Genomic DNA, 14,058 nt, shown 5'->3' with positions numbered 1-14,058 from the left:
ATATTTTGTTTATTTTTTTTTCACCTGACGTGATTCTGGAATTCTCTCCCGAAGAGGAATTTGTGAACAAATATGCTAACTAATTAGTGAAAAATCACTATTGTTTAGTAATTTGTCATGCTAATACTCAAAATTCAAAGGCCTGATTCTCATTAATTACCGAAAGTCGGAGATGTATTGTTTTGTCGCCGTTGACAAAAAGAATTTACTCAAAATAGCAACGCACTTTATTCCCCAGTGATTAATGCATGACTATCAGGCTTAGTGATTTAGTAAAATAGTTTTATTGTTATGTTGATTGTTATAACTTGGTATTAAATTTCGCCGCGCTAAGAACAATAGTAACAAGACAATGGTTCATCATCTCATTGAAGCAATTGACGTCATGTTGTCTGTTGATAACGCAAAGCATTTCACGATAAGAGTTTTGAGAACTTTTAAACTCATGTCAGCATGTACAGACATTATTCATCCCGTCTCACTATAGACACTATTTCGTTTTTACTGAAAAATATAAAAAAGTATGCTTGACGTGTATGTATATATAATAACTCTGTCAACGCCGGATCTACTTTAGCACACCCAAAGCCGGAATACTGAAACGAACAACCGTCGTGGGTCAGGGTCGCGAATTGGAAATCGTGAGTCGAGAAAAATAGTCGTGGTTCGTGCATGAGTAAAATGTTGTGGATTGAACCTCAAATCGTGTGGTCGTGGGTGATTTTTTTTATATACATGCACAGGCATGAATTAATTCATTAATAAAACTCTGCTGAGGGTGGTTTCAAGTGTAAACACGCTTACCCTATTAAGGTTCCTTTAAGCCGTGCAGTTTTCAAGGTATAGGTTGATCAGGGTCAAACTAACTGGTTAAGCCTGTTTACGATTGGAAAATATCCTAGCTTATACAGTAAACTCAGGTTGAGACAGAGCTTCGGAGCTTTATATCTCCAGCTAACTTATTGAAGTTGACGTGATTCGTTTGATGGTGACCATGTAATGAAAAGTGCCGACTCTCAGACCGAGTACGGTCAGCACCGTGTGACTTTGAAGAAATTAGAAAGTGTTAAATATAGGAATTATACTAAGTCTTAGCCGGAACAAGATATTCTTAACAGTTATTACTAAGAATTAATTTTCTGTCGGATAAAGCCTTTAGAGGTGGATATAGCTAGCACAAAGGGAAGTACCTCGTAATCTGTCTTCATTTCTAAACATGCAACTGAAAGTTTCTCAGCGCTAACGTTCAGAAGCTTCAGTCTCCGGTTTCTCGGAAACTATAATCTTGATATGTTGTCGTTGAATTCGTTTAATTTGAAAAATTGAAAGTACCCGTGGGAAATAATTTTTTTTCATGATAGGCGATTTTATATAGTCTAGTCATTCTAATCAAGATATAAAAGTGCTATAGAAACATTTCTGTAAGTGACCTCCTGACTCGACAACCTGTTACTTTGGAGATATATGACGAAAGGACAATTCAATCCTAGTCGCGCTTCCAGGATCTTTAAATGAAAGAAAAAGTGTTGGAATTATGCTTTGTGGAACTTTGCAGAACATCGAATAAGGAGAGGAACGTAAACTTACTTCAACGTTTAAATGCTTGAATCGTGATGAAAAAATATTCACAATGTCGTTGCACGTAAAATTTGATGTTTAAGTTAATGACCTAAGCTCTTGAGGTGCTGCGGACTATATTTTGTTTTCTGTGCCGGAAAGCAGCAGTTGCATGGGCGGTTAACTGGAAGACGAGCTTTTCTTTTTATGAATCAAGGAAACCTCTCACGGGTAACTTGATATGGGCAATTGTGACAGGAGTTGACAGCAAATGTTATTGTTTTCGGTGTTTAAAAAAAGTGCAGAACAGATTTTTTGTGTTCCCAAGTCTCACTTTACCGCAGGAGCAATTAAGAAACAACAATAATGCAAATATTTTTAGATAACTAATCTCGTCTTTAAAGTGTCCCTTTTCAGACCTAAAGCAGAGCCCAAAATATAGTTACGACTTTTGGTCAAAACATCGACCTTTCCGACAACCTATTTAAAATAGTAACTCTATATATCTGGCGGAAAACAACGCATTCCCAAGTTTGAACAAGGTCAAATTCAACTCATCAGCTCATTTTCCCATGACTTAATTTAAATTGTAATAAAACGACTATATATGGGTAGTATATTACTTGATTATACTACTCAATTACACAACTTAATCTTAAATGGCAATCGTATCCCAGTTTTAATTATACCTGAGGGAAAGTATATATATACGTATTGTTATTGTTATATAAGTCATTTGATACAATATTTTATCGGTATTATATTTCATTCATTTCTGAGAAATGAGAGGTGTCTGGATATTTGTATATGTTCGTTGGCGGAAAACGAAATTGAAACAAATTGAATCTTTGACGAGTTCCTATGTTAAAAAGTTTTATATCATCAATTTATGAAACATTTCCTTTGGCTGGCTTTAAAAAGTCCGAGCGCACATTCAGCTGAATAATGAAACAAAGGGGTATTAACATTGATATAAAGTTTTATTTTGGTAAGTTATGCTTGGTATTTAGGATTTTTTTCACAGTCAAGGTTAATACAACAATCTAAGGCGCGGATCACGCAGAGTTCCTGGTTTACTCATCGTAAATGTTACCATGTGTGTTGGACTGTATATAGTATTAGCTAAATATATATTTTACCTTATTACTGAATGTACTATACCTTAATTCAATCAAAATAATTTAATTAAGAGGCTGATGTGTGATTCCGAAGTCGTGAAGCATGATATATATCATAAGTCCATAACGATTTATATATGTCAAGAGGGGCGATCTAGTTTGGAAGCGTACAAACTTTCTTAATCTTCTCAGGTGCATTGTAAAAATTGTGGTTTCGGGAACTGAGATGAACATACTTAGGACGAACACACAGTCTCAATTTAGAGCGTAGCCACGCACTTAATTTGGATAACTGAAAAATCATTCTGTATTCATTTTTTAAGCAAAACTAGTTGGAATAAGACATTCATATGAATACCACCCCTTCCTTAATTAGTGTAATCCATTGTACATATATACATATATTCAGTTTGCCAGACTGGAAATTCGAGAAGTTTCTAGATCAGTAATATCACTCAGTATTAGCGAAATCAGTGATATAACTTATCGTGGAGGTTGGGGTAATGGTATCCTGGGTATCTGAGGAGCAAACAGGGCTTTTCATCTTGTCTCATGGCTCGAATGTTGGGTAGATCGTCGATCATTGAAATCTTACCGCCCATATCTGATATGGTTGAAAATGAAACTCGATGAGTGTGCGTTTATGATGTTTATAGTTGTTAATTAATCCAGTTTTCTTTACGATCGATAATATACACACGCTTCAAGTGATAAACCTACCATCAAGCTTTTTTTCATTGCCCCCGTGATGTACCGAAACAAGCACCGTATTTTTTTGCAGTCTCGAAAAAAATGCCAAGCTTAGAGCCGTAATAAATGGAAAACACTCAATTATCTTAACTTGATTGATTTGCTATGGCTTCCAGTTTACTTTATTGACTTTAATCTTTATTACCATGGAAGTCACTAGACCAATCAGCAGACTTTATAATGTTGAGAGTGCTTTCGTGTTTGGTGTTTGAGAAATTTGGCGGCGAGCCATTAGTCTGTCAATGCTGAAACATGACGCAGAAATGTAAAATCACATAGATAGACAAATCGCAGTATTAAGGCTAGGGTCGACGTTCTTCTATGAAAAAAGTTTCCTTACAAATTGCTACAAAACAGACAAACTCAAGGAATTCCATTGGCCGAGAGCTGCTACTCTGTGACTATGATAAACACGCCCTGATTCGTTCATTAGAAGTTGTAGTAATAGTAAGTAAAAACTATTCCAATGATTGGAATACACGAATTTCTTGATATCTCGATCCGGTAACGATGATACGACTATAAATAAATGTTACTCTTATTGCTACAGTTTACAGCTGCATTGTTTCATTTTGTTACTGTCGTCTGAATTGTCGTTACATTTGATCCGTCTAAAAGTAAATGTATTAATGTGTACAAACGTAGATACGTAATCAATGTTGGCCAATCCCTGATTTGTTATTGACTTATCGATCATTAATAGTATTTATGTATGTCTGCAGAAGATTAGTTATTGCGCTACAGTTCTGGCAGCCTACCAATTGGCTTTGGCTTTGAAAAATAGTTAGATACCAATTAAATGGCGCGCCTACACAATTCCGATAGTTCCTGTTTGCTTTCATTGAAAAACAAGTAACATTTGTGAACTCGATACGTAAGTTTTTAAACATTAGTTACATTACTATATGTAATTGTAGCAAAAGTTAGGAATTATTTTTGAGAAATGTTCACTGGAGCACTTTTCGTGCCGCAATATATTTTAACCGTGCACAGAAATAAGTCATGACTGGATTTGGCATATGCCACTTGGAAAGTATTTTTTATTTAGTACCATTATAGTTTTCTGCCCTTTGAAGTAGTATCCTTCTGGCTTTCTACCAGTCAGCTACGTCCACTTTCAAGTTAATTATGTTTGTTTGTTATACTGACGATAAGTATATATTAAGTTAATTGATCAATAACAATTTCTGCTAAGAATCACTAACTCTAACAAGCCATTTTATGGAAATGAAAAACGTATCGAAAGCACGTCCGTCATATTTTGTTTTGATAAAAATACGAACCGTGTGGTTTAATGTATTATCACATAATTGAATTAAATGGAACTTTCCAGAGGTTTATTTCTTCACGTTTTATGTGGTTGTATTTACGTGTCAGTACAAAAGAAAGGAATGTTATCTTAATATCAGTTGTCTGGCTGACCAAACGGAAGAAATACTTTGGAAAATATTTGGGTGCTAAAAACAAGCCAGGTTTTCCAAACAGATATAACTATTTAACGTCGTGATGTTTTGGAATTTTTCCTACGCATGAAGAAATATGCAATGTAATGAGAGTAGAAACACTTATAGATTTCGTTTTAATCTACCGAATTTCCTTGTTCGTACTGTGGTTTCACCGCCATGGTTATATTTCAAGTGTTTCGGCAAGTAATTATTATCATTGATTTACCTAAGTTGGCTTTGAAACAAAATTGAGCATGTCTAATAACATTTTAGCGCACATTGCTTTGTTTTTTGGGAAATGCCTAACATTCTTCATCATCTAACGCAATAAAGACAATGACAGGTGTCGCATATTTGACACACTAGGGTGCATCACGAATGAACTTGGCCTCCTTATAATCGCAGTCGCTGTCTAAATACTTCGCCAGTAAAGAGTAGGTGCGGTTGCATAGAGACAGTGAGAAATACAAAAATAAATAAATACTAAGACGATTTAGCCAACATCATACTGCCTAAAGACACATTCACCAGACGTCGAAGAGAGAATAACATTTTAGTAACTCTTGTATTTTTATCAGGTGAGAACATCAGATTAATGTCTTTCGATTTTACGTTGTTTTGACATTGTGTCGCAATAATATGTCAGCCATATGTGAACGAAACCGGAATTATTCAAAATGTACACTAGCTTTACGCTACAATGAAATGTAAATCTCCCTAACAAGCCATATAATTATTTTTTTTTTGTTGTCTGGGTGCGCAGATATTTTAATGCGCTTAATATAAATGCACTCACAAACGGAAGCGGGAAGCCACTGTATGTTCAAGTTAATCTCTATTTAAGCACAACTACAAGTGGTCGAGAAACACATGCCTGTCTATTAAATATGAACAATTTTGTTTGACCATTTCTATAGGTTTTCATTACGAAACTACGTACTGTACTGGTACTATAACCATCGGAGCACATACCAAATATCTTTGCGCTAATTACGTAAATTCCATCACGCGATATAGTTCAATTACTTCATAATACGATTCGTCAAAAGTCTTTCCCTTGCGAAAAAAGGACAGCGCAATATCAAATGAATATTGAAATGAAATTATTTAATTAAAGAGGAAATCATTCATATTTCTAAGCATCATGCTTTACAAGACCCGCGTATTTAAATTTGCGGTTGATGTCAGCCCAATGAACTATAAATATTAAACAAATACTTGTCAGACTTCACGATGAGGTGAAAGTTTTTAGTGTAATCATTTGTTAAACAATTTTCCCTTATTCAAAATACTTAAAGCTTGGAAGGCCGGATAAAATGAAATGCAAGTTGTCCACTAGCTACTATAGTCAGATAATACAATTATGATCGTTTGAATACTGGAGTTTACCAATGAAAGGTATTGATTATAAAGGAGTTGATCACAAGATTGCAATCGTGTATGCTCTGAGCTCGCGGGTAAATAGCGTGCGATTAATAGCGGAATGACTTGGGGCGAATATCTCTGTCTTTTGTTACGATGTGTTGCCCCTTGATCTTTTTTTAGCGATTTCTCTGACTTATTTAGTTTCTACGAGAGGGTTCACAGGTCATATTGATTTGAAACAGAGTTGTGATTTTAGTTTTATCGGGCGTGCATGCACTAGCTGCCAGTGTAGGGTTGGTCAGTATTTTTTATTCCGAGGCTAATTTGCGCAAGACACGCTTGTTCCACTTTTATCTTCAAATTTTCAACATAGCAAGAAATCCTATAAGGTTTCGGAACGTAGCTTCAACATCTTACGGGGAAGCACATCGTGGGAGCGTTCTCTCTTAGAGGAGTATATCAGTTCCTATACAATACTCACATTCCTGTGTATAAATATACCTATATATTGTAAAGTTATTATAATAAATTTTTCCTGTGGAAATTCTTACTTTGTGGCAATACACTCTTCAAGCTTAGAGGATCGTTCACTATACCGAATTCCATTTTTCACAAATATACCTACATATAGTACATCCAATCAGTTCAATGAGAGTAAAGATGGGGTAAAGTTGTCGTTATAGACTGTAATTAATATTTCTGTAAGCTTGATAGCAACAAAAATCGTTTGTGATTTAAATTAATATCAGAGTTCAGCGAACAACAGAATATTGACTGCAGGAGCAGGATCAGATCTTCGTGTTTGTAATGAGCCACTGTTCTGCCAACTCGGCGTGATGGGTTACGGGTTGACGGTGTTGTAAGTAGTGAATGTAGAGTTAGATTTTTTATAAAACAATTCAGGCTATATATTTATATATATATATGATTTCAAAAACAAAGTAATTCAATCTATGTACGAATTTTCATTTTCATTTTATACTTTTTTCTATTTAGGTGCATGTGCGAAATATTTTCGTGACGACTTTGTGTTTGCAGAGGCGCTATGTTTCTGTTCAGAATAATCCTCTAAATAAAAAAATAGATTTTAATCCAAAACTGCGGAGAACAACGAAAAGTATGCAGCCACATGAGGCCGCATTTTTTGTGTTTTTCCTCGCTACTATTATATATGGAAATACTATATATTCCGCGTAAGACAGATTTTTTCGCATTCCTCAATGCTGGATTAATATGGCGAATGTTGTCTACCGTATGTCTTCAAGGATAATTTTAAAACTATTTTGATTGCGTTAATTAAGTCATTACTTTCAGAATTATATACTGTAGTCTGTAGGTTTTGCCAAAAGAATACGAAGTGTCACAGGTTAGTTAAAATTTAATTTCATATATATTTATAAAACCAGCATTGCTTAATTCATTGACGTAGGTACAGCTTTCGCGTCTTTATAACCTTTATATAAGAACTCTACGTCTTTAGTCTAGTACGTAAAAATTCCACTAAATCAGTAAATGTTCTTATATTATTCTTAAATGACGATGCTTGTGGCTGTACGTAGCCACTATGGACACGCATGCAATCTTGAAAGCTCTTTACGCGGTGATGAAAAATGGCCATTGCTCAAGGCTTCTAGATGCTACAAATTGATCGTATTTCACGCAGATATTTCTCAACACTTTTATATAAATATCTTCAATCATCTTTACGAAGCATGCTTGCATGTCGTCATATCATACCTCCAGCTACTATATAACTGCAGGAAAAGCAAATTATCTTTCTATCGTACAGGTTTTTCTCATGACTTGAATAATTTGAATAACATGAAAGCTAAAAAAGTTATACGTAGAAGTCACGAAATATTTATAACGACATGCATGTCGACATGAGAAGTATTTTCTGTAACATCTTTCACGGATGGTTTCCATAGGCGTAATCATATTTCTAAGGTGAAATTAGAACGAGGTTCTTAAATGGAAAACCACTAGTTCTCCTTGGTTTGTTTTGGATACGTATTTTGACAATGAGCCAAGTGATTAACATTGTTATTCTGACCATATAGTTGAATATTTATGGTAAATTGTTACTGTAACGAACTCGTTAGGTTTGTGTTCACCGAACGAAACACTTATAGCTACTGTAATTTTGTTTGCCAGCCCAATCAAGTATAAAGACGATCCACTTATTAATCGTAACTCATTCGTATTTCTGTACTCTATAGTTTAATAGTTACCTTTTATAGATAAGTCTTAAGGGTTCGTGACACGATTTTGCTCTGTGAGGCAAATACAACAAAAGTGAAAACAATGAAATCCCTTTTTTCAATAGGCAAGAATAATACTTTTTAATAGCGAAAACAATTAAGTCATTGTCGATGGCGTCGGGAACACCGAAAGGCCTATAAAAAAAGGAGATATATGTAATATATTTGTGTCAACCTTGGCTATAGTCCTGCAGGAAATTATATGCGTTGTTTCCGGCATTTATTGGTTGTTTTGTGAATGGTGACCAAGTTTCAATAATCTATCCTCGCGCGTTTGACCAACTTCACTGACTTACGACTCTCATGCAGGCATCATATTCTTGTAACTAAAGCGCCATTGAAAGACTTATATAACCTTGATCGACACTGCTTTAACATTCTTTGCATTGCAAACGTGCATGCTCATTACTTACTCAAATGAGTTTGCCAAATTAACTTAGGCTATAGGGTCAAACGCCGCTCTTCTCAAGCGCCGAACTTAATATACCTACATCAGTTTTGATTCGACCCTTGAGCAATGTTCGTACTATGTATGTTTATACTACGTGCCCAGGCCTGACCCGACCTAAATTTGAACAAGATTTTCAGTATAAACGTCGTATTCGATCGCGGCGATGTGCTAGGATTCATTGTTGGTGATCATTGAATGGGTAATTTAGACGCCGATGTTACATTAAAAATCTTTTAGATTCAGCACATGAATAAAATGCTCTGCGAAATAAGCCTATTATGACTGATCTGATCCGTTGAGGATGTCGTATCGTATACCTTGATACCGCAAAGACTGACGATGGGAATTCATTGCGAATGGCGACATGCATAAGTGAAACCCATATCAATAGCAAACTAACTGAGCCTGGTTTTCATATGACATAATTCAGTTGTCGTAATTCACATCTCGTCATTTGTTGTAATTTGGTTTTCATATATGTCGGATTTCGCATAACAACGAGTTACGACTATTCAAAGACATTTTTTCCAAAAAAAACGAAAGCATTTTATCCGCCAAATAACTAGCAGACATGTATTGCATGAATCAACTGTGTTATTAACCAGGTCTTGATTTCGCTGATGCATGTTTATGATCAATGGAGCCGAAACAAATTTTTATACAGACCTTTTTATAAAAGCTATAGTGCTATAGACGTATCATAGTTTGTGGGCGAAGCATGTTTGTGACGATGAATCATCTCAATGGTGTCTGCAGTTGCTCAAGAATAAACATGCAGGGAATGCAGGGCTGAATTCAAACTCGCTTCCAGGCTTTCTCCCTCTAAAAGGGAATGGGGGGGGGGTATAGTGCCGAATCAAGGCACAGCGCGGTGGATATGCAAATTCACAAATGGGTCCGAAGACCTTTTTACGCGAATTAATGTTTTAGAAAGAGAACTTTAGAGGCAATGACATGTTTTATTTTATTTCAAACTAATACAAGTGCTCACATTACTTTAACAAGTTTTCTTTGTTGACTCAGACACACGAGCAAAATTTGTACTTTGCCGGACAATTTTTTCTGTGACAAATACATCAGTTCAGAATCAAATATGCTTGATTTTGAATAAGTGTACTTGTCATAGTGAACAAGTGTACTTGTCATAGAAAAAAAATGTCAAAGTTGGGCGTAGAGACGAACAATTAAAACTTGTCAGATAGAAACTTGTCATAGAAAACTTGCTCGTCTGTAAGATGCTTTACTTGCGTCGTTTGCGATTCCAGAAATCCCTTAATTTTTCTTAAAGCAATACATGCAGTTGGTTCCTTCTTATATATAGATAACTCGTTTTATTCTTGCATCAATAAAATCAAAATGTAAAACAAAACATCAGCTATGTAATTTTGCGGATATAGTGGTTTTTCAGCCGTTGTAAAAATGCTGGAAAGTAATAGAATTACAGCTTTTGAGCTAACAATTGTTAAAGAGAATTTATGACATGTCATGCATACATGTTATTTACCGTCTACGACGTCCGTAGGTGATATTGTGATCGTATATAAACGCAATTCATATACGCATAGCAGGCCTGTATAGCGCAGCGAAATACAAATCTATAGCAACCTGATTGCCTAGCCCGTACTCTCGCAGATAAAAAGTAAGATAAAATTATGAATGCGTTCCAATATAACCTGGGAGAAGCGTGGCAGCGTCTTCAAATAACTTAGCATCAAATGTGGTATAACAACTGCCTAAAATAGACAAAACACTTCTCGACGTTTCGACCTGAGGGCCTTCGTCAAGAGAGTTAGTATGACTACTAAGTTAATTAGTATGACTACTAACTCCTACTAATTTTCCTGACGAAGGCCCTCAGGTCGAAACGTCGAGAAGTGTTTTGTCTATTTTAGGCAGTTGTTATACCACAGTTGATGCAAAATTATGAATATTTTCAAAGCCATTGTAGAAAATTATTAAAATATTACATCGAGTGAAGTGCCACAAAATCTTAATTTATTTCATTTATAGGTATGAAAGACTAGCGATCGAAAGGCATCCTATAAATCACTCCAAACAATTTACACATTTATTTCCAATGTACTGATATAATATTGTTTTATTTCTATTTTAGAAAAACCCTGCAAGTAAAATGTCCAACAATACGACCGAAAAACCAGATGAATTCGCTATTTTAACAGAAGGATTTCGAAAGGATCAACTTGTTGCGTTCTGTATTATCTTTGTAATTGGTTTAGGGGCGAATTCTATGGTGCTATTCAATGGAATACGTAGACGAAAGCTGATCAAACACTTCAGTAACGACTTTGTAGTAAGCATGGCTTTTGCTGATTTTGGCGTAATCGTCTTCACAATTCCTCTGATGTTTGTTGAGTATCTGTTGGGATTTAAAGGGATGAATACTTTCATATGTACTTATATTGTACCAATACGTGAGACCTTTCAGGGCGCTTCTATCTTCAGTGTTGTCACGTTGGCCATCCTACGAGTTCGCCAAGTAACGACCCAACCTTTCAAACAGTTTTCAAAGAAGACAAGCAAAATTCTTGTTGTGGCAATATGGATCATAAGTGCTCTGTTTTTTACCTTCTCGTTGTATGATGGTATTTATATAATCACGGAGGATGGTATTTGCGATCCTAAATGGCCCAATCTTGTAAGATTGAGGATTCACATCACGATAATCAATTGCATCTTCATCTCGCCGTTAGTCGTGGCGACAATCTCGTATGGGTTTATCATCTTGAAAGTTACCAATTTGAATATTGGGTCAGATCCTGAGTCCGAAAGGTTGACAAAAAGAAATCGAAGTATTGCGATGCTGATGATTGTGTTGATTCTATCCTGTTGGATAACCTATACACCGTTAACAATTTATCTTTTTTTGGGTATCTACTCGGATATAGAGCAAGACCCGCAGATATGGCGAATTGTTTCAGTTTTATTTATTGGTGGTTCGGCTCTTAACCCTGTCCTAGTGTTGCTGACGATGCCTAAAGATTATCGTTTTGACATCGAGTGTAAACGACAACGACGTGTTGGCGTTGATGAACCGAACGCAGTACAAAATGAGATTGTAAAGTCAACTATCCGTCTTCAAGACCGAAATGGAGTCCTACCATACTGAAGACATTTATCCTGCGTGTCTGCATTTTAGTAATTGTCTTTGGGCGAACCATTTGTCTTTGGAGGGGGGGGGTTAATTCCTTAGCCAATTTTTAGGGGAGTTGTTACCTTTGCAAACAATTGCGGAAGAAAAAATGAATAATGAAATCAAAATTTCCATACTGATTCCTATACTGATTAGTGGTATTAAATTGTCGGGCTGGCTACACCACTGACCCTTTGTATAACATACAGCGTTTATCGCGTATTATTTTTTAGTATTTACTGCAAACTATTTTTCCAAAGATCACCTCCCGTAAAGAATGGTTCGTCCACAAGGCAATTTCAAAACCTGGTCCTGATTTTTTTGAATCTATGTTGAAAAAGGAACCAGGTTAGAGATTAGTTTCACCAATTTTATCACCGAAACGTTTTCACCCACACTCGAATGGTATCATTAAATTATCAAGTCCTATCTTATCAGGGATTTTGTCTGAAATAATCTAAATCAAGGCTCAGCCGGGTGGAATCATGGACATACCATCATAGTTATGAGGTCAATGTTTATTCAATTATTTCAGAGCCTTCCACCTTTTTTTCACTTTCGTATTGTTCCCTACCCATGGATGGATATGCCATTCTTAAATGCATGCATGGTGACCCAATTCAACACAAATTTTTTGTCCATTGCTTGAAAATTATATTCAATTATATTTGAAACCTAAAATCTGAAGATGAGTTCAGAATGTATCGCTATTATAAAACGTAATCATTAAATATAAATTAACCACATATAATATGTAAATATATCAACGTACACAAGTCCTAATTTTCATATCAGTTTATTGCGTATATGGACCAAACTATATATCTTGTGTATTTTACATTATATAAATATATTATAAGTGCATGCAAAAGACAACAGTCATGTATATAGAAATCTGCTTCATAAAAATGAAGTGACTATGTATTTATATCGATCTTCTTAATATATATAATATGTATAAAATTCAAACTAGACGCATACTTCAGACACACGAACAAATCTCACGCCTTTTCAACAATTATTCAATTTAAACTGGGTCTGTATTTGACTTGCATCAACAAGAACATTTTTTTCCTCTACTTCAATTAAACAAATTATTTTTACTTTCCATTTTCCTTTTGAATGTTCCGGCTCACTTTACGTGGCCTGAAATGAATGTTTAATATAGCTTGTTGGTGTCTATAACCGTAATACCTATTAAACACTAAGTTTTGTTAAAATATAATTCTCACAGCACTTATATAGACTGTGCTACAAGTTCAACTTACAGTCACACCAACATGCGACACGTTTCGAGTGACTTAATTAAGCGACAGAAAAGTAAAAACAAATATTACTCAGTATTAAATCTGCACGATTTTTCGTGTGTATGCATCTATCTTACTCAATCTCAGCAACACAGTTTGATTATAATTTGTAAATAGATTTATCACAATTAAAATTTATGAAATGATTCGTAAAGACTTGTACATATATATAAAACAAATATCTCATTTCTGTTAACTTACTACATGCTATGGCAGCAAAGTAAAGCGGGACTGCGCAAGCCACGTAGAAAGTTTTTGTATATAATATATATTTATACTATGTATAATATAGATGAGAAAATTTCTTGATGCTTGTGCATTTTATTGCAGTCTCCATTGGTTTAATCTAAGTGCAAATATAAATTGCGAGTATATATATTTTTTATGCTCGCTACTGCCTATTGGAGGTTAAACTGCCCGTGATAAGCATACTTATACTAATTGCGCTTAGTTAAGCCAATCAGCATCAAGAAATATTTAGATCTATATCTCATATATATAATTTGAATTCGTTGAACTTATATAATTTTGATGATGATATATAAATATATGAATGATATTAATAAATGTCCCTTATAATAATGTCTCTTATGCGTTTTTCATGAATCATTCGTGTTTTTATCTGCAATTATGCCAAAAACTTGAGCTCTGCT

The 14,058-nt window shown here is 35.0% G+C and overlaps 1 protein-coding gene across 3 annotated transcripts; it reads left to right on the top strand.

The window, feature by feature from the left end:
* The first annotated feature begins 3,182 nt into the window (after positions 1-3,182).
* On the top strand, positions 3,183-13,940 carry LOC114536203 (neuropeptide SIFamide receptor-like). 3 transcript variants are annotated; one of them, XM_028557561.1, is made up of 2 exons: positions 3,183-3,872; positions 11,061-13,940. In XM_028557561.1, exons 1-2 carry the CDS (start codon positions 3,747-3,749, stop codon positions 12,072-12,074), a joined length of 1,140 nt encoding a protein of 379 aa, XP_028413362.1. In that variant the 5' UTR covers positions 3,183-3,746; the 3' UTR covers positions 12,075-13,940. The 3 variants fall into 3 exon arrangements, with proteins under 3 accessions (XP_028413362.1, XP_028413513.1, XP_028413431.1); XM_028557712.1 differs by lacking the exon at positions 3,183-3,872 and adding an exon at positions 3,894-4,299 and having other exon boundaries at positions 11,061-13,939; XM_028557630.1 differs by lacking the exon at positions 3,183-3,872 and adding an exon at positions 4,372-5,448 and having other exon boundaries at positions 11,061-13,939.
* Positions 13,941-14,058: the final 118 nt, after the last annotated feature.

This window comes from Dendronephthya gigantea, unplaced genomic scaffold (assembly GCF_004324835.1).
Source record: "Dendronephthya gigantea isolate DGI-Jeju-01 unplaced genomic scaffold, DenGig_1.0 000000F, whole genome shotgun sequence".
Taxonomy (NCBI): domain Eukaryota; kingdom Metazoa; phylum Cnidaria; class Anthozoa; order Malacalcyonacea; family Nephtheidae; genus Dendronephthya; species Dendronephthya gigantea.
Note: the sequence above shows the minus strand (reverse complement) of the source record. Positions and strands in the feature narration are given on the sequence as shown.

Bases quoted from the DNA above. Each gene is read 5' to 3' on its own strand.
- LOC114536203 (XM_028557561.1), top strand. From the start codon at position 3,747: ATGAAAAAAGTTTCCTTACAAATTGCTACAAAACAGACAAACTCAAGG. The intron at 3,873-11,060 runs GTAAGTAAAAAC...TTTCTATTTTAG, and splicing joins CATTAGAAGTTGTAGTAATA to AAAAACCCTGCAAGTAAAAT.